Source organism: Equus caballus, chromosome 23, assembly GCF_041296265.1.
Source record: "Equus caballus isolate H_3958 breed thoroughbred chromosome 23, TB-T2T, whole genome shotgun sequence".
NCBI classification, from domain to species: domain Eukaryota; kingdom Metazoa; phylum Chordata; class Mammalia; order Perissodactyla; family Equidae; genus Equus; species Equus caballus.
In genome coordinates, this window is record NC_091706.1 from 32,271,112 (window position 1) to 32,293,413 (window position 22,302).

The window sequence follows — 22,302 nt, forward strand, 5'->3', positions numbered from 1 at the left end:
TAAGCAGGGTTAGGATTCTGTTAGGCAAGTACCACAGAGGGAAAGTAGGATAAGGCAGCTGAGTGATATGTAAACAGGCAGTTACACTGATGGAACACAGACTCCAAGATAGATAACAAGGGAACAAAGGACATGAATTACATACAGTGAAAATTGGAATGGTTAATGTACAGGAGCACCCAATGGAGTTAAAAAAATTATCTGAGGAATAAGGAAATCAGATCAGGTTTTTCTTAAAAGTTTATAAGTGGAGCAGTTACCAGCAACGAGAAAGTTTCAGGTTTGACCACAGGAGTAGATTTCTGAGATGGGGGGTCTAAAAGCTGAGATCAGATGTTGGACTATCCGTGTGGATGCAGCAATCACTAACTAAGTATGATGACAGGAACTCTGGAGAGGCAGTAAGCCACGGACTAATGAGGCGGTACAACTAGGAGGCAAGGACAGATCTGGAGGGGCTAACAGTCTGAGGGCATGTGTTTCAGAAGGGCTGGGGGTTTTGATCGAGGAAGAAAAGGACTGAAGCAGCAAATAGGAGAAAGGGTTCTAAATAGGGGGCTGAAGATGTGGGGAGAAAAAAACATCATTACTTAAGGACTACAGGGAAACAGAGTTCCCAGGAATAGTCAGGTAGGGCAAGAAAGTCAAAGAAATTTTATTTTCAACACGCTGCCTCTATTTGATGATAATAAACTAGCAATTCCAGGAGGCAAGTGGAAGAGTTAGGGGAGGGGGCATTGAAAGGTTGGAAGATTGCATCAGGTTAGGATATGCACAAAGCCAAATGAGGATAAAATTTCCCAGGAATAATGGCTAACCTGGGAATCTTGGATACTAAAAGAAATAATCAAAACAAATGAACACCTTTTGTAAGCTTCATGAGAGCAGTGCAGTATCTTTCCACTAAATTCCCTTTCTGCTTACAGTTAGCAAAAAAGATTCCTAATGATAATAACCTTCACGTACAGGGCCCTTGCACACATCCCATGAGTTCAGAAAAGAATGTTTATTTAATTTGTTCAATACATTTAAGTGCTATTTGGCCTGGAGTGATAAGGAAAATCTCAGAAAGGAATCTTAGGCATGTTAGCTATTCCTTTATCTCCTTCTCATTTTATTTCTTCCTTTCACAAAAGTCAATGGTGAGAAAGAGAGCAACGACAATTAAGGATGAAGTGAGCGGAAGCATGGTTGTTCTGAGGACACGCAGGATTCTCTGTACACCTGCTGTGACCTCACAATAACACTTGTGCAGGTGTGGAAAGACTCCTCCAGCTTCAAACAACAAGTGCTGAAGCAGCCTGTAACTCCTAGCCCCCAGGTTCCCTGTCCAACCGCACCCCTCTCCACTACAGGGTCTCTCTAAGCAGAAAATGACCCATTTGGGGGAGAGTTAATATAAATTATGACTTTCCTCTCTCTCAGGTGAACTAATTTACCTGGATGAAGAATTCTGAGAATATTTTTTCTAACAGTGCAGTATTTCACTTTATGGAGAAACAAGTGTTGACAATATAATTACAAAATTTCATAATCCAACAGTGAGTTTAGTACTATTCCCTAACACAGCAGATCAAATCAGGACAAATTAATTTCAGTGGTCATTGTACGTAAAATTAATTTCAGTGGTCATTGTACATAAAATTAATTTCAGTGGTCATCACATCATTGTACATAAAATATATGATTGATGTAGGAAAAAATTATATTGCAGTAGGCCTCAACATTAAGAAACATGCAGAAGCACTGTATTAAAGGCTTCAAGTGGAAGGTCCTTGGGAATGTAGGTATATGGAATATCCCTAAGCACAGCTGAAATTATTTTTGTGTGAAAGGAAGGAAAGAAAATAAAAGGTAACTAATAATAGGGAAGACAATACTTCAAAATGTTGAAAATACCACAAAGGAAGAGTAAAGAGCTTCACTAGCACTATGACTTTTATTAGGTATAACATTCTTATATATATCATAATGCCCAGCACACCACAGACTGTCACCTTGGCAACTGAAAAAGCATGCTGAACTAAATAACAAGTCAAGTGCAGGGGAGAATATATTTAACATAAATTCATTTAATAGATAGCATTGGTAAACTATATCAAAGAACATTTCCCAAATTGAAAAAAGGTCAAAGGGTGTCCCAAGTGATCGCTAGAGTGCCAGAGATGGCCACCTAGAAACTACAGAGCATTCTATATCTGCTCAACTGCAGATTTGTTCAATGGCTACCCACTTATTTAACCCTTAATTGTTGACGCCCATCGACTGAGAAATAACATTTATCCCATGAATGGCCCTTCATCTCTCACACGGAATTACTCACATCAGGGATTATCTGAACCAATCGGAGACTGTTCTCTAAAGTGTAATAACTCTGGGCTGGGGGAGATAGGACCAAGATCCCGTATCATTTGATTCCAAGCTATCTGGACAAAATGAGCCTTACCAATAGTAGGGCATCCTTTTCTAAAACAAGACTTCATTCCTCTTACAGTATAAGGCATCATGGACAACTAGATTATTATCACTCTATCCTGGAGTGAAACTAGGAAAAATAAGATCTAGGCTCAGTAATTTTATGCACAAAATCCAGTTTGTAATGATCATCTGTATTCTCCTCACAGAGAAACAAATCAACTCAAGTGTCATGACAGAAGTTTGTATGTGAAGGCTTACGAAAAGGAAGAATATTAAAAGACAATTATTAGAATTATTTTGACTTGTGATTAGCTAAGATATTCAATATGCTAAAATGTCAACTTGTTTGCTTTCTTTCTGTACAACTTAATAGTTTTCTGTTTTAAAAGGATTGATAGATGCAGTGTTTCTAAAACTTTCACAAACAAAAAGAAAACAAACAAAAACAGAACTTCAAGACATCTGGGCAATTAATCAGTTGTTTTCCTGTAATATCCATTTTTAATTGAGGTAAAATTTACATTGATGTCATGCACAGATCTTAAATGCACAATTCAATGAGTTTCAATAAATGTATTCTCTTGTGATCACGTTTGCATCACTCCAGAAAGTTTTTATGAGCCGCTTCTAGTCAACCCAGCCATCACCCAAGGGAACCACTGCTTTGATCTCTACAGTTGGAAGAAGCACCTGGTTTCTTTCCCTCCACGCAATGTTTCTGAGATTCATCCACATCGTTTGCATGTATCAGTAATTCAGGTTTTTTAAATAGCAGATTTGTGTCCCATGACTGACACAATCTGCTTATCTATTCCTGTGTTGATGGATATTTGGGTTTTGGGGGGGATTTTCTCCCAGTTTTTGGCTATTGCAAATAAAGGTGCTTGTAAACACAGAATCCTGCTCTGCGATATAAACGTAATTATACCACCTTAAACTTAAGACAGCTTCCTGCCTAACCAGTGCTGAGGGACCTGACTATATCAGCATCTGCTGTCACATAAGTGAGCGAGAGGAGCCCCACAGAACCCTGGCTGATTAGATGGGACCCATCCCAACTGGTCCACATCTGTGATATGCGACACTCCAGCGGGTCACATCTTGTGAGGAGAGACTCTTTTCCTGAAACATTTCAAACAGGTAGTGTCTACGGGCAATGGCAATAAAGCTCATCTCTGTGCTGACCTAATCTGGTGTCACACTGCTTCTATTACACACAAAAATACAGTATTAAACAACAACAACAACACACATACACAAAAAACGGCTTTTGATTCACTTGTCCTTTAAGGTCTTCTAGCACAGACTTCATCTAAAATAGTTACATGCTAGTTATGTCACTGTGGGTACATCATTCACCTCTAAGTCCTAATTTTCCAACATACAGAATGGTATAATTACAGCATCTATCTTAGGGTTATTTTGAAGATCAAGTTAGATAATGTGTATCAAGTATGCATAGTGGCTAACACACTTAAGTACACAAGTATTAGCTACTATTAACAAAACTATATTTCAAAACTATTTAGAGAGAACAGCCTCAGATTTTCATTTTCCTTTGCCATTCCATGGTAAAGACCAGAGTTTCCGAAAATCACTATGTTTCCCCCTCCCCCTAAATTAGTTCAAGTTCAACAGTTATTATATAAACCAAAAGTTTCCATAGTCGAGCAAGTCTTGGTTAAATAACTTTTTTACACTGCAAAACATCTCGGTGCTTTATGCTAACGTACACTATGACCTCCTGAAAGTGAGATCTAGTATTTAGTATTTCCAAAGTAATTTGACCATGAAATTGACTCCTGCCCTATCGAGAAGATCATGTGATCCTGGAGCTCTAACACTTTGGGAAATTTCAGCAAAAACAATGCTGACTGCACATATAAAATAAATAGCACTCTTAAGAAGATGATATACGCTCTTCCCATTTCGTTTTCTCAAATGCCATCCTTCAGGTCTCAGGGAAGCCTTCTTTAACCCTCCAAACTTAATCAAGACTTCCTGTTAGGTACTCTCAGAGTTCCCTTAGAACTTCCCTTCATAGTTCTTACTGTCGTTTGTATTAACATACTTGAAAGATTATGTGATTAACGCCTGTCACCTTGCCCACCAAACTGTAAGCTTCAATTGAAGCATGGCTGTGTATTATGCTCAACACTATACCCAGGCATCTAGCACAGCGTTTGGTACCAGATACAGATGTGGAACAAATATGTAAATACAAGAATTTCAATGCAGCTCTGTCATAGTGAAAAACTGAAAACAACTCAAATATTTATTAAGAGGAAAGTAAATAAGTTACTCCACATTTATATTATAGATATTATACAGCCATTAAAAAGAATGAGCTTAATCTCTATGTTCTCACATACCCATCTTACTGAATGAGAAAGAAAAAAATGTAGTTTATTACATATGTATTATATTGTGCATAGATGTCTAAAAACATACCATTAAATTGTTAAGAGTGATTACACCTGAAGAGGAACAGGACTGGGTACTTTCACTTTTATACTTCATACATTTCTTTATTGTTTCAATATTCTTCAACAGTATGCGTTTCTTTTCCATGTAATTTTTTTAGGTTTTGAGCAACTGCAAGACCATAGAAATTATCATATGCTTTATGCAGTTCATATTTGTATCACTATTTCTTAAAAATATTTTTTTAATGATCCTCATAGCAATCTTGAGGGAAAGTAAGACAAGAGATAGCATTAACCCTGTGTTGTAGATTAAAAGCTATAGGTAAATTGCCTAATATCACAAAGCAAAATAAACGACAGAACTGCGGCTAAAATGTGGCTCTTTTTTCTTAGTCCAGTGTTCTCTTCACTACACATCACTGCCTTTCCAGTAAGAGACACAAGGCTGTCTTGACACAATCAACACTTTAGCACCAAATGATTAGAAGAGCTTGAAACCTATTCCCACCTCCACCCAGCTGTGCAAATCATGGGAGGGCACTGCAGGCCTATGGCCATAGAGGCCTCTTCAATAACGCCAGGGAAGGGGAGCTTACAAGATTCTAGTGCATGTTCTTCACTATTAAACAACTCCCTTATAGAGAGCTGAAACCTAACTCTGTTACTTTGACCCATTGGTCCAAGTTTGGCCATTTGGAATGCCACCAAACAAGCTTCCCTCCCCTTCCAGAATATATTCAAGTATATGAAGACAGCTATCACGTGTGTCCTTTTGGGAATGGATGCTTTCTCTAGATAAATTTCCCAATGAAACATGTCATTATTCAACTTCTAATTTCAGTGAAGTCCTGACACATTGCTTGGCAGAGGAGGAATAGGGGAGCTATCATGTAAGATTCCCACAAAATAATGAGGTACAAGCAGTTAACTGTTACCACCATTCTTTAAGGAGAGTTACAGAGAACCATGCACTTCCTACCACTCCTCTTTGTTAGATGTCACTGAATCAAACAGTTTTCTGGTGTAAAGCATAGGAATGAAGACAGGGTCAGATGCTTCTGACAAAATCTTGGCTTTAGACAGCTGCACATAGCTGGTTCAGGAATCTGCTATGAACATAGCCAATTATTGGTTCTCCATTAGACAGATGAACAATCAACCTAAAGATCTCTTCTCAATAAAATATTTCTTGCTGTTTTTGTCTAAACCTCCAAAAACAAAGTACCTGGTGGTTCTACCAATGGACAAATGAGACTTCTTCACCATTTAAAAAAGGCAAAGGAATTAATGATAAAATGATAAACAAAATGAAACTTAGTGACTGAACTAGAGATCCAAGAAAAGTTTTAAGACCATAATGACACGGTTGTTAGATAACACCAAGAATATGCACAATGAAAAGTACAAGTATGAGACGTCTAGGAAGAAGTGTTAGTATAAGAAGTACAAGTTCAAGAATTCTGGTACTTACAAGTGCAAGAAGTGCAGTAAGCTACACTGTAGCTAAATACTTATTAAAGCTGCTTTTTATCATCCAATGAAAAGCAATCAGAATCAAATGCTTGTGCAAAAACTAAGAGTAAGAATACAGGACAAGACAGACATCTATTTAGACTAGCACAGCTTTTTATTCTGGTTTACCTATTGATAAGAGGCATAAACTTGAGAAAGCATTCCCAAATGTTGCCCCAGGTTTTCTTTCTGAATCTGAGTAAGGGAAAGAGAGGTCTTCTGAGTACCCAAATGAAAACATCCCTCCTTATTCTTCTTTACTGAACCATCTTTCCCTTCCTCAGACTTTATCATAATTTGTAATTATATCTCTTTGTGCTTGCTTGTTGTCCAAGGACCCAGAAAACTATAAATTCCTTGAAAGCAGAATCAACTCTTTTTAACCCTGTAGACACATGAGCATAGGGCCTTGCACACGGAAGGTGCTCATTACACATCTGTAGAGTTAGTGAAGACCGAAAGAGGAAAAGCAGACCACTGGTTACCACAAACAGTTTACTTTGCTTTCTTAATCAATGTTGAGAAATTAATCACTTTTTGGACACATTATGATCCAGACCATTTATATACATCATTTAGTTTAGCCTCACAACACAACAATCCTGGTAGGTTTCTCACTTGAGACCAAAGTAAGGCTCAGAGAAATTAAATATTAAATAACTCAAGCCACACACCTAGTAAATTTGAACTCCAATTTATGTGAATTATCATGTTTATCTGATGTGCTGGTGGCCCCCAAAACGCCCTTGTCTTCAATTATCTCCTCTACATACAGCTATGGAGGGAGGGAGAGATGCCTGAAGCAAATTCGTAGTTGCACACAACCCAAGACCTCTTGCTATCTCGACAGTCTTAATTTTCTTCCAGTTTACAGAAATCCTGCTAAAGAGGTAAACGACTTATAAACAGAAAAACAAGCATTTTTACTTTAAACAAATAATTTGATCCTCAGAACATCTTATAAAAGAAACAGGTACTCTCCACTATGTTGTGGCTAAGAACGCTTAATCCTTCACACTCTCCCTACAAAGCTATGGGCTTGGGGTTTTCCAAAAAGGAATAGGGGCTGCATAAACTTAGGGCAAAATTTCAAAGTGACATTCGTTCCATAAACCTCGTTTTCCTACTGCCAGTATGTGACCCAGATGGGAGTTCAACGACTCAGTTTCCCTATTTGCATTTCCGGTTTGATGAGGGTCCCGTTCACTCTTTGCGCAATGAGTTAAGCGGTAGCGGCTAAAAATATTTACGAGGAGACAACACATTCAGGTCAAAGAAAGGGCGTGGGAATATCATTTTAGAAAAGGTTGCACTGCGGCCAAAACTAACTCTGGGCTGCGGTCCACACTCTCCCTCGCCAACTCCTCTCACTTCCTCTTTCCCCTCCACTGAACTATTCCTTCCTGGAGTCAGATTTAGTGCAACAGGCAGGTTCCTACCTTGGTCTGAACACTCTTATCAAACTTGTCATTTTTGAAGCTAAACGTATTCTGGTGCCTCTGAGGCCTGGAACGAGTCACGTTCCCTTTCTGGGAGCTCATCGCCGGAACCACAATCAGTTCGCGCTGGACAAAGGAAGATGCAGGGGAGACCAAAACGCCAGCAACTACCCCACGAAGTTGACGCTTCTGTCACTGACCCGGAAGGAACTCATCTAGCTTTCCGTCCCCGCCCCCTCAGCCCACGTGACTCCGCGCGGAGGTCAAAGGACACCGTCCTGCCTTTCAGTTCCATCAAGGTTCTTCCACGCGGCCCAGCCTCGACCCCTCCCCCTCCGCACAGCCTCCCTCTCAAACCCGGCGTGTAAATCCCGCTTTCTCCGAAGCGAGAATTCCCCCATTGGTCCGAACGTGGCAGTCCATCAAGGCGGAGGGGCGGGGAGCTTTTGCTTCTATTGGCTCTTCTTTTCCGCAATCCCCGCCTCCTGCCGACTCAGCTCAGCCTCTCCCGGCGCCCGACTCCTCTGCGCGGCTTGTGATTGGTGGAGGTTGGGCTAAGCGGGGCTGCGACCCGCCCCCGGCCCGCTCGCAGGCTGGAGCCCGGGTCAGGTTTGGCACCTTCCTCCAGTCAGTGACCAACTCCTGGCTTGGAGGGCTCTGTTCGCCCCCTCGATTCCCTTCCCCTCCCTCCCGCCTCGAGAGCGAGCCGCGCGGCGGGCAGGCTGAGGAGGAGCAGCGCAGGGAGGATTAAAGAGAAGAAAGACCTGGCTGGCTCTCGGTGGTGTCTGCGGTGCCAGAAAGGGAGGTGGCGGCGGCGGCGACCACGGCCTCGCAGGACGTGAGGCCCGAGAGCAGCCGACGGCGGCGGCGGCGGTGGCCGCTCGAGCGCCTCGCGCCGGGGCCGTTAGTCAGCAGAACGCGAGCCCGTGTGGAAGAGCAGCGCCGGCGCCAGGCGAGACTCGGGAGCGCGAGCCGGCCCCCTCGGGCGCCGCGGTGCTTGTTCGTGCCGGCGCTGGGGGCTGCAGCCCTCGGCCCCGCTCCTCGGCCGGGCCCGCTCGCAGCTCGGGAGAGGGCGGCGGCGGCGCGGATCGCGGCGTGCGGAGGACGGCGCGGCGGCCGAGGCTCTCGCCCGGCCTCTCTGCCTGCCGCCCCAGCCGGGGCCGCTCAGGTGCAGGTGCGCGGGCCGCGGGGGCCGGGGCGCTGCGGCTGCGGCCGGGCGAGGGGAGGGGGCGCTGGGCCCGAGCCGCAGCGCGGGAGGGAGCGACGAGCCGGGCCGCGCGGGGGAGGGGAGCGGGAGGCGGCTTTGTTGTTGGCGACCGGGATCCCTCTCGGCGCCGGGGAAACGCGGGCAAGCCGCTCCCGGGCGGGTCAGTGCTCGGGGGAGGATTCTCCGGTGGCTCCAGGCAGGGGAGAGGTGGTAGGGTCCCTGCAGTCGGAAAGGCTGCGGGAGTCAGGGGGCGGGGGAGGAACGGACGGACGGACGGACGGACGGACAGACAGACAGACTGGGAAAGGTCTTGGGTCTTCCTTGCAGAGAAGGATCTCCTGGCGCTTCTCTCTCCGTGGCCGGAGAGATGGGGTCAGGGTCCCCTTCCCCTGCCTGGCTCGCTGTGAGGTTCACGATGGCTGCAGGCTCTCTCCGGAATGTCCTCGTGTGTGCCAGCCTCGATCTGAGAACGAACCTGCCCGGTGATCTGTGTATTCCCCTCGGGTCCTCGGGCTGCTTCTGAGATGGTTGAACTTTAATCTTACCTGTTCTCGAACTCTAGAGTAGGCTCATCAGGACTTGTTTTTGAATTGGCAAATTAGAGGTTTTGTTTGGATTTTTTTTTTTAACCCTGAAACCCAAGTTGTGTCAAGTTAGATTGTACTGTCGTGGAGGGCTTTTGTAAAGCAGGAGTTTAACCCCGGCTTCTTGTTTAAAGAAAATGTTCAGAGCTTTGATCCATGGTGAGATTGCTGCCAGTGCCAGTATTTTTTTAACAATGCTTTGATGTAAATCAGTGAGGTGAATTTGGTAAGCAAAAGGATGAATAACGGAATACAGAGAGGGTGACCTTTAAATTTTGGCTTAGTTTATGAAAAGGTATCCCTGTTTAATATTTTCTCTCATATATAATACTTGATCCGCAACCTGATTCATTGATTTTTTTTTTTTTAAGGCTCCAGTTAGTATAAAGAATTTTGGAGATTTCGTGTCAGCATTTGAAACTGCCTAATGAGTCTGAATAAAAAGTCAGGTACATGTTGTAATAACGTTCGTCTATTTATGTTAACAGGAAGACTTAGAATAAAATGAACTTTTCTCCATAAAGAGTTTGTTTCTTCATATGTTCATAGCATAAACTCATTTGGGTGACATATCTGATATATGATATCCAGTATTTTGATAATTATCATAACTGCCAGTGTTCTAATTTGGGACTGCCCACCTCTTTGCTTGTTGGTAAATTTTTGTATTGGGAGTAGGGGTGATGGCTTACTTAACGAAGAACAGTGGAGATAGCCATGTTTCAACTTAGGAAAGAAACATAATCCCTGTTGTGCGATAGTTGCTATATTATTTGAGGTCCAGGAGGAAATGAAGAGCACCCTCACCCACATTTTGACCTCTCTTTTCTCCTACTCTAATATTAATAAGGTTAATTGGCAAGGATGGGATTAGATATTTAGCAGGCTAGGCAGTTTTAATTTTGTCCCTTGCTGTGCAGTAGTGTAGTTGATAAGTGGCTTGTTTCCTTGAGTATCTTTGCCCATTTTGAAATGTGTACAAAATGACATATGATAAAGAATTTTGTGTTTTCTGTGACAAAACAAGATTACCATAAAGCATCATGGCAAAGTAATGTTTTTGGTAGCTTAATAAACACAGAACTAGGCAATTAGTGTCTGTTCCAACTTCTGTCACTGAATTGGTCTAAAACTCCAGGCAAGCTACCCCACATCTGAGTCAGTTTCTCCATCTGTAATATAGGGCTAATAAAACATGCCACGTGCTCTTTTTATAGACAGGGCAGTGAGAACCAACAGTTACTCTGGTTATGTGACATTGATTGTTTTAGTTAAATAGAATACTTTTTAATGCAATTCTCTTACTTTGTTTTGGTATTATAAATTTCAACTCCTTGGTGATCACTTAGCTTAAAGAAACATGGTAGGGAGAATGCCCGTCTATATGCCATCATTTAGGAATTGAGAAACTCAAAATTTTTTCCATGTTGAGATTGGTGTTGTATCTTTACGTTCAGCGATGACAAGAAAATTAAGAGTGATAAGTTGCCTTGGTTGGTTTACTTACTGGTAGCTTTTACTTCCAATATATCCAGGGTTTTGCTCTTAGTTCTCAAAAATTACTCCTACCTTTCCCACCTTGTTAAAAATTTCTCACGTACATTGCCCTATATACCTCTCAAACCCAGCCTTGTGAGTTTGAGAGGAAAAGTGATGTTTTATGGCATTTTCACAGATGAAATAAATCCCAGAGAAGTTTAATTATTCAAATTGCCTGAAGCTACACAATTTGTAAGAAGCAAATTTGAACCTTTGGACTTGAACCTTTGGAGCAGTGTTTTCCAACACCTGTCTAGGCCCAACAGTTTTTGCCAATTCAGGTGAAGTGAGAAATACTATAGCAATATAAGTATTGGCAACATACAATATAATGAATATCCATGCATCTATTACTCAGTTGAAGAAATAAAACTACAAAACAAAATGAAGCTTCCTCTTTACTTTATACCCCTCTTAAATTCTACTCCCTCTTTTCCCCACTCCCGAACACTAACCTGAAATTGATATGTATCCTTCCTATCCATCCGTGTGTTTGTACTTTATTACATACCTTTATATCCATGAATATTATATAAATTTTCTTTGAATGCTTTGAGACTATTTAGATAATGATGTTTGAATCTGTAGCTTTTCTTCACTCAGTTTGACAAGATTTATCCCTGTTTATTCAGGTAGCTCCAGTTTGTTTTTACTGCAATATGGTGTGTGTTTCATTATATGACTATATCAGATTTGTTGGTCATTTTAGTTGTTTCCAATTGTTTGCTTATTTACTGGTGCTGTAGGGAATATTCTTGTATATGTTTACTAAGCACATGTGCAAGACTTCCTCTAGGGCAGTGGTTCTTGACCCTCTATCTCATTTTTAGAGAAAGATTTTACGACTTCCTCAACACTGTCCTGAAATGAAATTCATAATAATAAGCTTACATTCATATTTTAAAGAAGATAATGCCCTTAGCGAAATATAAGAAGCAATTTATAGCAAAGTAATGTATTTCACTCTGTAAATGCTAGGGCTCAGCCATGCTCTAATCTTGCTACCAAGTATAATGGTAGACCAGTAACATCAGAATTCTGGGAGCCTGTTAGAAATCAGAACCTCAGGCCCTACCTTACTGACTCAGAGCTGAATTTTAACAAGATTCTCAGGTTGTTTGTGTGTACCTTAGAGTCTAAGAATCACTGCTGGAAGAAACATAGTAGCCAGTACTTTGTACCAGTGGGTGGTACCACCATGAGTATGACAGGTGTGTTGAATCGCCCATTCAAATACCAGTGGTTGCACTGTTGTCGATAAATGAGCTTCTGAAATCACGAACTATTTTCAGTAAAGTTTGAACGAAAATGAAAGTTGAGTCCTCTCACTTACTCAGTGATTGCATTCTTAAAAATCTTCATCTATGTTAAAACAATACAGATACACTCTGTCTTCTTTATAAATATCTGACCTTATTCCCCCCCCCGCCCCTTAAATGAGTGTCCAGCAGAGTATTCAAAAGTCGTGTGATACAGGGCAGCATTTTCTGTATGTACCAAGAGTACCTGGGGTCCCTGGCATCTGTTCAGTGGTCCCTCCTTCGTTATAACAACTCAAAAGCTGTTGTTGAGAAAGCGTGCCCTGTGATATAAATCTGGTAGTAGATTGCTAGAACACGGGGTGTGAGCTGCTTCTTGAACTTTATTAGGTAACTACCAGTTTTCTCTCCAAAGTGTTTGTATCAGTAATGGATATGAGAGAGTCTCCTTTCCCACCTTCCAAATACTTTAGACTTCTTAAGTTTTGGCATTCTGAGGAGGATGAAATGGTACCATATAGTTTTTCATTTGCATCTCAGCAATTAGTCCTGTAGTTGAGAACACTTCTGTTAATTTTTTTGACCATTCACAGTTCTTTTCTATGAATTGCTTGTTTGGTTTTTCTGTGGGATTGTTTATCTTAGTGATTTGTAAATGCTTTCTCTGTATTCTGGATAACAGTACTTACTAGGTTTTACAAATGTCTTCTACTCTTAGCACATCTTTTCACTTTAAATATGGTATCTTTTGATGACTAGCTGTTCTTAATTGTAATGTCAAGTTTTTTTTCATCTTTAAAGGAGGTCTTGTCTATCCTGGGGTCATAAAGATTCTGTTACAGCTTTTTTTTAAAGTTTTACTTTTTCACATTTAAATCTTAAATTCACATGGAACTTTTTATATAGTGAAGTGTTTGTGAATCTAATTTACTTGATAGAAATGACTACCCTTTATACTGAAATTAGTCATTTTTTATGTTAATGTGTTCTGATGAAATTATAGTGATAGTAGGTTGTATTTAGTTTGCAGTGTTGCTTTGTGGCAGAATTAAAATTTGGCAACTCTTTCATTTCAACCTTTTTTTTTTTTAATTTAGCTGGTTTTTGAAATCTATAAGGTTTGGGAAACATTGCTTTAGAGTATTCTGATTCCTGTGTTTCATCTGTGCCTCACATTCAGCCTCTAAACCATCATAGAAAGTGAGCAAGCCCTCTTAAGCACGATCTTTCATCATTAATTTGCATCCTCCACATTTCATCGTTTGTTTTACATGTTCTTTCATCACTTTTTATTCAGGCTAGAACTTTTTGTTGTTGAAGAAGATTTGCTCTGAGCTGACTGACATCTGTTGCCTCTTTTTTTTTGTTTGTTTTAATGCTTGAGGAACATTCGCCCTGAGCTAACATCTGTTGCCAATCTTCCTCTATTTTGTTTGTGAGTTGCCATCACAGCATGGCTCCCAATGAGTGGTGTAGGTCCACACCCAGGAACTGAACCTGGACCACTGAACTTAACTACCAAGCCACAGGGCTGGCCCCAAGGCTAGAATTTTTTAAATGGTACTTATTACCATAATTTTTTTAATAGAATTTCACCAAATTTATTATTTTAGTGTTAATTTGGCTCAGATATAGGCCCTGCTTTATCTTCCTGGGAATTAAGTGAGAATGGTTAAACAAGTTCTTGCATACAGTTAAAGATGAAAATGGGAAAGGAAAAATGGGCCAGTGTCTACCGTGTTATCAGTCACTATTCTGGGTTTTGGGGGTACATCTGTAAACAAAACTTCCTGGAGCTTACCACCCAGCAGAGGACCATAGGCAATATGTGCAATAAATAAAATAGCTAATATGTTAGAAAGTGATAAACACTTCTAAAGAAAAAGAGATGGGTAGAAGGGAAACAAGGAGGCAGTTTGACCTGTTAAGTACGGTGATTAGAGTAGGCCTCATTGAGAAGAGGAGAATGAGCAGAGATGTGTGGTGAGGGCATTAGCCGTGCAGATATTAGCAAAATGTTGGACGAGTGGACAGAATATAGTCTTTAAGTTAAGCCTGTGTTCCTGGTTCTCCCACTTAACAAGTTGGGTGAACTTGAACAAGTTAATTGACTTAACAACCTGAAGCCTTGATTTTCTCGTGTGTGAAAAGGATGATAACCTGAGAAAAGTATTATTAAGATTAAAGGAGATAACAAGTGAAAGCACCTACCTCCTGCCCCGACCCAGTTCTCATGTAGCACTCTACTTTATTTTCATAGCATTTATCACAGTGTATAATTATCTGTGTGATTAGTTGATAAATTTTATCTCACCAATTCTGAAATATTAATGGGAAGAACCAGTCAGTGTGGTACTCTATTTCACTAACACATAGTCGTTTGTAAACTACATTTAAATCTTTTATTTGAAAATCATTTCATGCAGATTTGTTGAGAAAGTGTTTTGTATTTGTAGAGTGTCTTAATGCTAAAGCTTCAAAATGTATTATAGGCATTAGCTCATTAATCGCCACACATCATCTTTGTTACGGAAGCAGTGAATATGTATCATCTTGCACTTGTAGGAACTGAATCTGCTAAATGGCATAAAGTGACACGGAAAGTCAAGGAGAATTTGGATCGAATCTGATTACATTTGGTTGTTTTCACTATGCTTCTCCTTTTTCTCTTTCTGTGATATTGTTGAAATTGACTCTTTTTAAAGTATACAAGCAAAAATATGTAACTTATGTAATATTTTAGATCATGGCCTTTAGAAAATCATTAAGACATAAACAGTATTTTAATTATGACTTTATTTTCACTTTTTCCCCATGGAACTTCTCAGTGTCTAACGAGGTGATACTTGGCAATAGTGCTACAGGTCTTTACCCTTAAAAATACATCCTGCTGAAGAAATTCTTTACTATGGCTGCTTTGGAGTATTTAAGATTTATTTTTAGGATGTAGTCACATTAAAAGAATAGGATTAATAAAATAACTATATGCTTAATGTAGGTCAGGATGAAGAAAAAGGGGGTTGAAACAGCCTCATTAACTTAGTGTAGACAAGTCTCCATTCTAGTCCCAAGAAACCTAAGGTAAAGCAAGTAAGTACCTCTGGGAACAAAAATAGAAGACATTATCAGTTTATCAATTGCAATAAACTTGTTTGGCTTCTGAATTTAGATTGTTCTTAAATATGTTTTGAAAGTTAAAATCAACTGAAATAATTCCTGTAATAAACTTTTCCCCCAAATGCCATCTGTAGACCATGACCTAGATATTTTGTTTCGGATTAGTGCACTGCTTGGTGTACTGATAATTTTTCACTCTCTAACTTTGCCATCCCCACCCTTAAAAGTAAAAATTATTCTCTGCACATCAGTTATTAGCAAGAAAATGATGCCATTCAATAGCTTGGTTTGACAAGCTTATATCTGAAACACTAGAGGTTATATTTTCTTCAGAGCTTTTTAACAGACCTCATGTCACTTTTATTAATAAAGATTTAGGGTAGTAAAGTTATTAGGAGTGAGGAGGACTTTTTAAAATTATACGTTAAGGACATTCTGATACAATTCCCCAGGGTAATGGCTGTCAATTTTGTGTTTGTTAGAATTCAGAAGAAAGATGTTTTGCTTCATGGCCTAATATGTGCATATGCACACACAAAGAAGTTTTTTCACTAAAGAGATTATCTAAATCTGTCAACATGAGCATACTTCACAGGAGATTTTTTCCCCTCTGGAGAAAGAAGTAAAACTTAAAGGCTTTTTAAAAACGGTAGAGATTGTTTCACTTATTTGTAGCAAGGAGTGGTGAGAGTGAGAGAGGAGGATTTTACCAACAGAGAAGGAACAGTGTAGAATGTTGGCAGAGGCATAGAAGCAAGAAAGAATGTCTCTTATTGAGGAACAGTATGTTCAGTGGAATGAATGAATAAGGTAGTGCTCAGAAATAAGGCTATAGACCAGGAAGCAGAGAGGGTGTGGAAATCATGGCATGCTAAAGAATTTAGATTTATTCGAGAGTGCTTGTAAGGCCCATTGAAAGATTTTAAACAGGAAAGTGATATCAGCTGGCAGCAGTGTAGAGTGTGGATTAGAGGGATATGAGATATTATATTGGTGAGTGATTTTCTTACATTAAAAGAAAAGTGCTTGAGCTAAGATATGGCTGACGGAATGGAGAGAGAGAGAGAGATGTGAAAGATAGGCCTTGATTGAAGGAGGAAGGAGGGACATACAGATGAAGATATTCGGGGTCTGTACTTTAAGGGAGAGGTCTATCCCAGAGATTTAAGTCTTTTAGATTTAGGCATCGTTAGTGTATAAATGGTAGTTAAAGCCATGGTATGGTTGAGGAAAAAAAGACAGTAAGACAAAAGAAGACCAAAGTGTTAGTTAAAGCCATGGGTTTGGGCGAGTTAAACAAAAGATAAGAGGAAGATGAAAGACTGCCAATCTGTTCAAAAAGAAAAAAATCAATCAGACCTTTGAAGAGGTCGCTAGAAAAGCCAAGATTGGAAGTTAGTTAGTTTCAAGAAGGAAGGAAAGGACAGTGGTGTTTGAATGCTACAAAGTGATCTTGTAAATTGAAAACTGAGAAATATCCAATGCACTTTGAAATTATAACAGGTTATCAGTGATCCTAAGTGGATCAACAACTTGATGATAGATGTTAGATCACAATTCATTTTGAGCCTGATGGGAAATAGTGGAAAGCGAGAAGTAAAGAAGTTTGATTCTGAAGGACACTCAGAGATAGTAGTTAGAATCCAGATATACGTATGCCTTTTTTTTTTTTTTTTTTAAGAGGAGAGTCTTGAATATGTTTATAACAGAAGAGGTGGACCAGTAGAACAGGAGAGGCTGAAGATACAGGAAACATACAGAGAAGGTAATTACTAGGCAGGGTCTCTGAAGAGGCATTGGAATCCTCCAGAATGTGTGTGGAGGGATTGGGCATGAGGAAGTGAGACATCTTAGGAGTGAAAAGGCAATCAGGATTTGATTAATTGATTTCTAGGGTCCAGAAGGAGATTATCAAATACATGCCTGCCCGCCCTAAGTAAAAGAACATCATTTTCTACATCCAATAATGCTAGGGATTTAGATATTTCATTTAATGTTCCTAGCAACTATGCAAAGTTTACAGAGAAGAAAACTGAGGCTCAGAGAAGTAATTTGTCTAAAGCTACCCAGCTAGAAGGTAACTAAGCTGTGATTTTATTGCATTTATGTCTAGCCCCAAAGCCCAGTAGTTGTAAAACTTTTTTTTTTTTTAAAGATTTTATTTTTTCCTTTTTCTCCCCAAAGCCCCCCGGTACATAGTTGTATATTCTTTGTTGTGGGTCCTTCTAGCTGTGGTATGTGGGACGCTGCCCCAGCATGGCCCGATGAGCGGTGCCATGTCCGCGCCCAGGATTTGAACCAACGAAACACTGGGCTGCCTGCAGCGGAGCGCGTGAACTTAACCACTCGGCCACGGGGCCAGCCCCCTAAAACTTTTGATTTTGGGGAGGACTGGTCAAATTTCCAAAAAAAAAGAGAAGAATAATAAGATACTCCCAATTTAAGTTTCGCCCAGTAAAATCACTTCAAAAAAATTAAAATATTTAAACTTTTAAATTTTTTACGGAAGTTTTATTTTTCACAAAAAGATTTATTTTAATGTTAGGAAAAGTAGAAAGAACATAATCTCTGAACAGAAGGCAAATTTTTAAATTAATTAAACACACTACTTTTGTCCTTAGCTTTTCTCATTTTGCCAAAGAATAGTAAAAACTTTATCATAGACTAGCATCAGTCTTCAAACCACCCTTGCCAAGAAAGACTCGTGAAATGAAAACTTTATATACAGAAATATAGCACTTTATTACCGTTTTATAGCAAACTTCAGTTGTTATAGATTAACATTTTATTATGTTCAAAGAAACTGAATGTTGTATTCCCCTACCTTAGAAACTTCTTTCCTATTTTGCTTTGCTGCAGATTGATTTCTAAGGGTTCCCATTACCAAACTTCTGAAAAATTAATAAAATGAACGATAAGCTGAAGCAACTCTGAGAAATATGTAGCGTTAACTCATGAACTCTTTCCTTTTGTTAATTTATTAGATACTTTGGGTTCTGTTTATTATGGCTTATTTTAAAAATTGCTGCAAGTCGTGGTAAATCTAAGTATTTTTAGAAATAGGAAATCAGATTGGTCTAACAGTATTTTGTACTATTGCTTACTGCCCTACCTGTCCCAGTTTGGGAATATTATACTTCATGCATAAACTCACTTACCTGTTATAGAAATGTAAATATTGCCTAACCAACTATAACAGTACATCTTTAATCAACATATAGAAAACTCATTTTTTAGGCTTCCTACTAAAGTGAAGAACTGAACTAGGGTCTACATTCCTCTCTTTTAGTCTGAAGTTCTGCCGCTGGCTGTGGTGGCACTGGAAAATAGAGTAATACAGAAACATAGCGATGTTCAGGGACTTAGAGCCACCATTATTGCCAACATTCTTCTCCTCTAAGTCCTGGAGGATATGGAGATAGTTAGCAAGGCATTTGCTAACATGCCTGATGTTGGTCCTAAAGGTGGAGAAGTAGGGAGGAACTAGGGTTCTTGCCATCTGAGTATCCCAGTCACTCTGTGGTCTACTTTTAGGTTCAAGTGGGGATAGGCTCCGCCAGCTGAGGTCTTCCTTCAGCAGCTGCAGTTGCCTAACCTGACTAGGTGGCAAGGTGAGGCACTTCTAAAAACAAAATTGCTTCTTTTGTGGTAGTGTTAGGTCATCAATTGATACCTTATCACATAGGGATGATGTTTTCTGCACCTGGGGGCAAGAGGAACAAATCACTTACTGTAAATGCCCAGTCACTTAAAAATGAATGCTTCAAGGATGTAAATCATTCCCATCAGCATACATTTCACCCCAAAAGAAATTCTTAAGTCAAACATAAGAGAATGTTCAGTTTTTGCCAATACAAAACTTAAATTATCTCTTCAAGATAATTCATGAGGACTGGGCTATCTAAAATGGCTTCCCAAGTTAGTCAGGAAGCATTTCAACTTTCTTTTGCCACTATCCAAATAACCCTTTAAAAAAAGGATTTCCCAGGTGGCTGGCCCCGTGGCCGAGTGGTTAAGTTCGCGCGCTCCGCTGCAGGCGGCCCAGTGTTTCGTTAGTTCGAATCCTGGGCGCGGACATGGCACTGCTCATCAGACCACGCTGAGGCAGCGTCGCACATGCCACAACTAGAAGAACCCACAACGAAGAATACACAACTATGTACCAGGGGGCTTTGGGGAGAAAAAGGAAAAAATAAAATCTTAAAAAAAAAAAAAAAAAAAGGATTTCCCAGCCTCATCAAAGGTTGCTCATGATGTAACAATATATAAAAATATAGTATTATAGATTTATAATCAGGAAATTGATTTGCTGTGTTGCAGTTAATGGACGTTATCTAGATAAAACATATCTCCAATTAGCAAGTTGTATGTATGGTAATTATCTTCAACTTAGTGGTCTGTTTATTTAACTGCCTCTCTTAGAGATTTTTAATTATATCAGAGATTTTTTTTAATGCATAGAGTACAATGTAAATAGAAACACAATTCGTTAATTATCATAGTTTCCAGAAAGATTCAAGTCATAAATTACATACATTAGGGTTGTGAATCCTGGTTCAAAGTAACAAAACAAAACCTATTTTGATTATATTTAGCATTATCTCAGTTTATACTCTGTCAGGTCTTTAAGTATGACTGCATCATCAGTTGGGTTACTAAATGTCATATCATTGGGTTCTTATTTTCTTTACTCTTATCTTTTTCATTTAGTTAGTAGATTATTATTGATGAGGAGCTGCCTGTATACTGCTGAAGAAAACACACATGGTCACTATCTCATGGTAACGACATTAGGCATTAATCAAGTAAGCGCACAGGTGAATACATGGCAGGGATCACAACTTTCAACTATAAAGGAAAAGAACTGGGTGCTGTGAGAAAGAATAACCTAATTTAGATTTCTCTCTCTGAAAAAGTGGCATTTGAGACTTGGAATAATGAGAAGTCAGGTAGAGAGGGAGCAAAGCATGTATGCAAACCCCGGTGTGGAAACAACTTTCATGCTTTCAAGGAACTGAAAGATGGTGAGGGCGACTGCGACTATAGTGATGGAGGAGGAGAGGATCGGGCTAAGCTGGGGGCTAAGTAGGGGCCAGATCCTGCAGGGCCTTGAAGGACCTGTGGAGAAGTTAGTTTTTATTATAAGTGCGGAGGGAAGCCATCACGTTCTGAAGCAGGAGATCACCTTGTAGGCTATGTAGAAAAGAAATCGTGGATTAGGAGAACACATAAATGGAAAAAATTCACACTTACTCTCAAATATTCTTCCATTTGTTTACTCACACACTTTGAGGGATTCCTTCTGTTGTCTTATTCTAGGTAACCCTGGTCAGTCCTTTCATTTGTAGAGCCTGGGAATTGCTGTAAAAGGGTAGAAAAGGTAACTTCAGGAAATCAGGAGAATTGCATGTGTGCTCTTCTACAATTAAGGATGACAAATTGAGTAACTTCCCAACTGAATTCTCTTTTTGTATTTAGACTTTAAGATATTGAGGTCGATGAAAACAACCTGCTATTTGATACTGTTTTGACTTCTTTTTAGTAATGTTCCCACAGGTTTTACTTTTTTCTTTAGAAATGTATTTAGAGGCTATTTTTATATTCTTGGTATTCTTAATTTTTGCAGATTTCTCTTTCTGTAGGGGCAAGGAAAGGAAGAGAACCATATCTAGTTGTATAAAGAAAGATAATATGAACATAGGGTATGATGCCCAAAAAGTCCATACAGATTACAGAGGAGAGAGAAGATTTAGTATAATAAAATATTCTTGCTGAAAAAGCTTTAGATCTTATAGTTCAGTCTTCTCACATTAAAATTGAGGCAGGCGCATAAGAACTCATTTTAAATAGTATAACTGTTTACATCAGAGATCACACTAGACATGTAGACTGCCAAAACCTAGCTGTCAGATTAAGTCAGGTATCAGGGATTTGCCTCAACCGTTTTTTGCAACCTCTGTTTACCTTCCCTCCATCCCACTCTTCTCCAGTTGCATTGCTTGGAACACAGGGTCAGTAAAATTGTTCTCTGTCAGCTTCACCTAAGATACTTTTCAGACCTAGTGTAGAAATTGTCTCTAAAAGAAAAAAAAGTCTCCAATATTCACTTGTTTGCTACTTGTCTCTTTAAAAGGAGAATGTAAGACAAAATTTTCATTAACTGAAATATCTAGTAAATCAAGATTAATGTATTTTGCATCATAGAAAGTTATGTACGTTACTAATTTGGAGAAACAGTTTTAAATGTAGTCAAGTGTTGATATATAACTGAAGATGTGGTTTATACATTTTGAAATATAAATGATAGCCCTTTGTTTTAATTTTCTATTTTAATAGTGTGTGTTTGACATACCTCCATATAGCAGGTTGAAATGTATGCCTGTTTGAGATATGTTTTTGAAAATCTTAAAATTTAAATACATAAAATTCTTCAGCAATATATGAGTTACCAAGTTACTGTGCTCTGTTTAAGTCATTAGTACTATCCAATTCTAATGTGAATCCAAGTCAGCACAGGCTGCTATGTAGTCACCTAAATGACTGCCTCATTCTGTTTCGTGTGTAAAGAACCATAATGGTTTTCTGCACATTATTGAACAGAGATTCGTTTTTAAATTTCTCGTTTATTTGATCCTCCCGATTCCCCAATTTTTTCCCTCCTTTCCACCTGCACCCTTTGCTTTACTTCTTTTTCACTATCATACTTTTACATGTATTATTCTTCTAACCTGGAGGGTTCTCCCACTGGTTTTGGAAATCAGGTCTAACTCTAAAGTTCTAACTCCTTCACAAAGTCTTTTG

At 39.4% G+C, this 22,302-nt stretch overlaps 2 protein-coding genes across 7 annotated transcripts in view; one reads left to right on the forward strand and one right to left on the reverse strand.

Annotated features, from left to right (window-relative positions):
- C23H9orf85 (chromosome 23 C9orf85 homolog) overlaps positions 1-8,122 on the reverse strand; it is a 225,471-nt gene extending 217,349 nt beyond the window's left edge. For all 3 annotated transcript variants that reach the window (XM_070248446.1, XM_070248447.1, XM_001489559.5), the window contains exon 1: positions 7,796-8,122. In XM_070248446.1, coding sequence (XP_070104547.1) covers positions 7,796-7,897 — 102 coding nt within the window. In that variant the 5' untranslated portion in view covers positions 7,898-8,122. The remainder of the gene's footprint in view (positions 1-7,795) is intronic.
- A 199-nt stretch (positions 8,123-8,321) lies between these two features.
- ABHD17B (abhydrolase domain containing 17B, depalmitoylase) overlaps positions 8,322-22,302 on the forward strand; it is a 45,470-nt gene continuing 31,489 nt past the window's right edge. Inside the window, exons 1-2 of one of the 4 annotated variants that reach the window (XM_005604957.4) lie at positions 8,326-8,969; positions 9,958-10,035. The gene's annotated coding sequence lies outside the window, so the exon portion shown is untranslated. Of the gene's footprint in view, positions 8,970-9,957; positions 10,036-22,302 lie in introns of all 4 variants that reach the window. The other 3 variants (XM_023627214.2, XM_005604958.3, XM_023627215.2) reach the window with 3 other exon arrangements.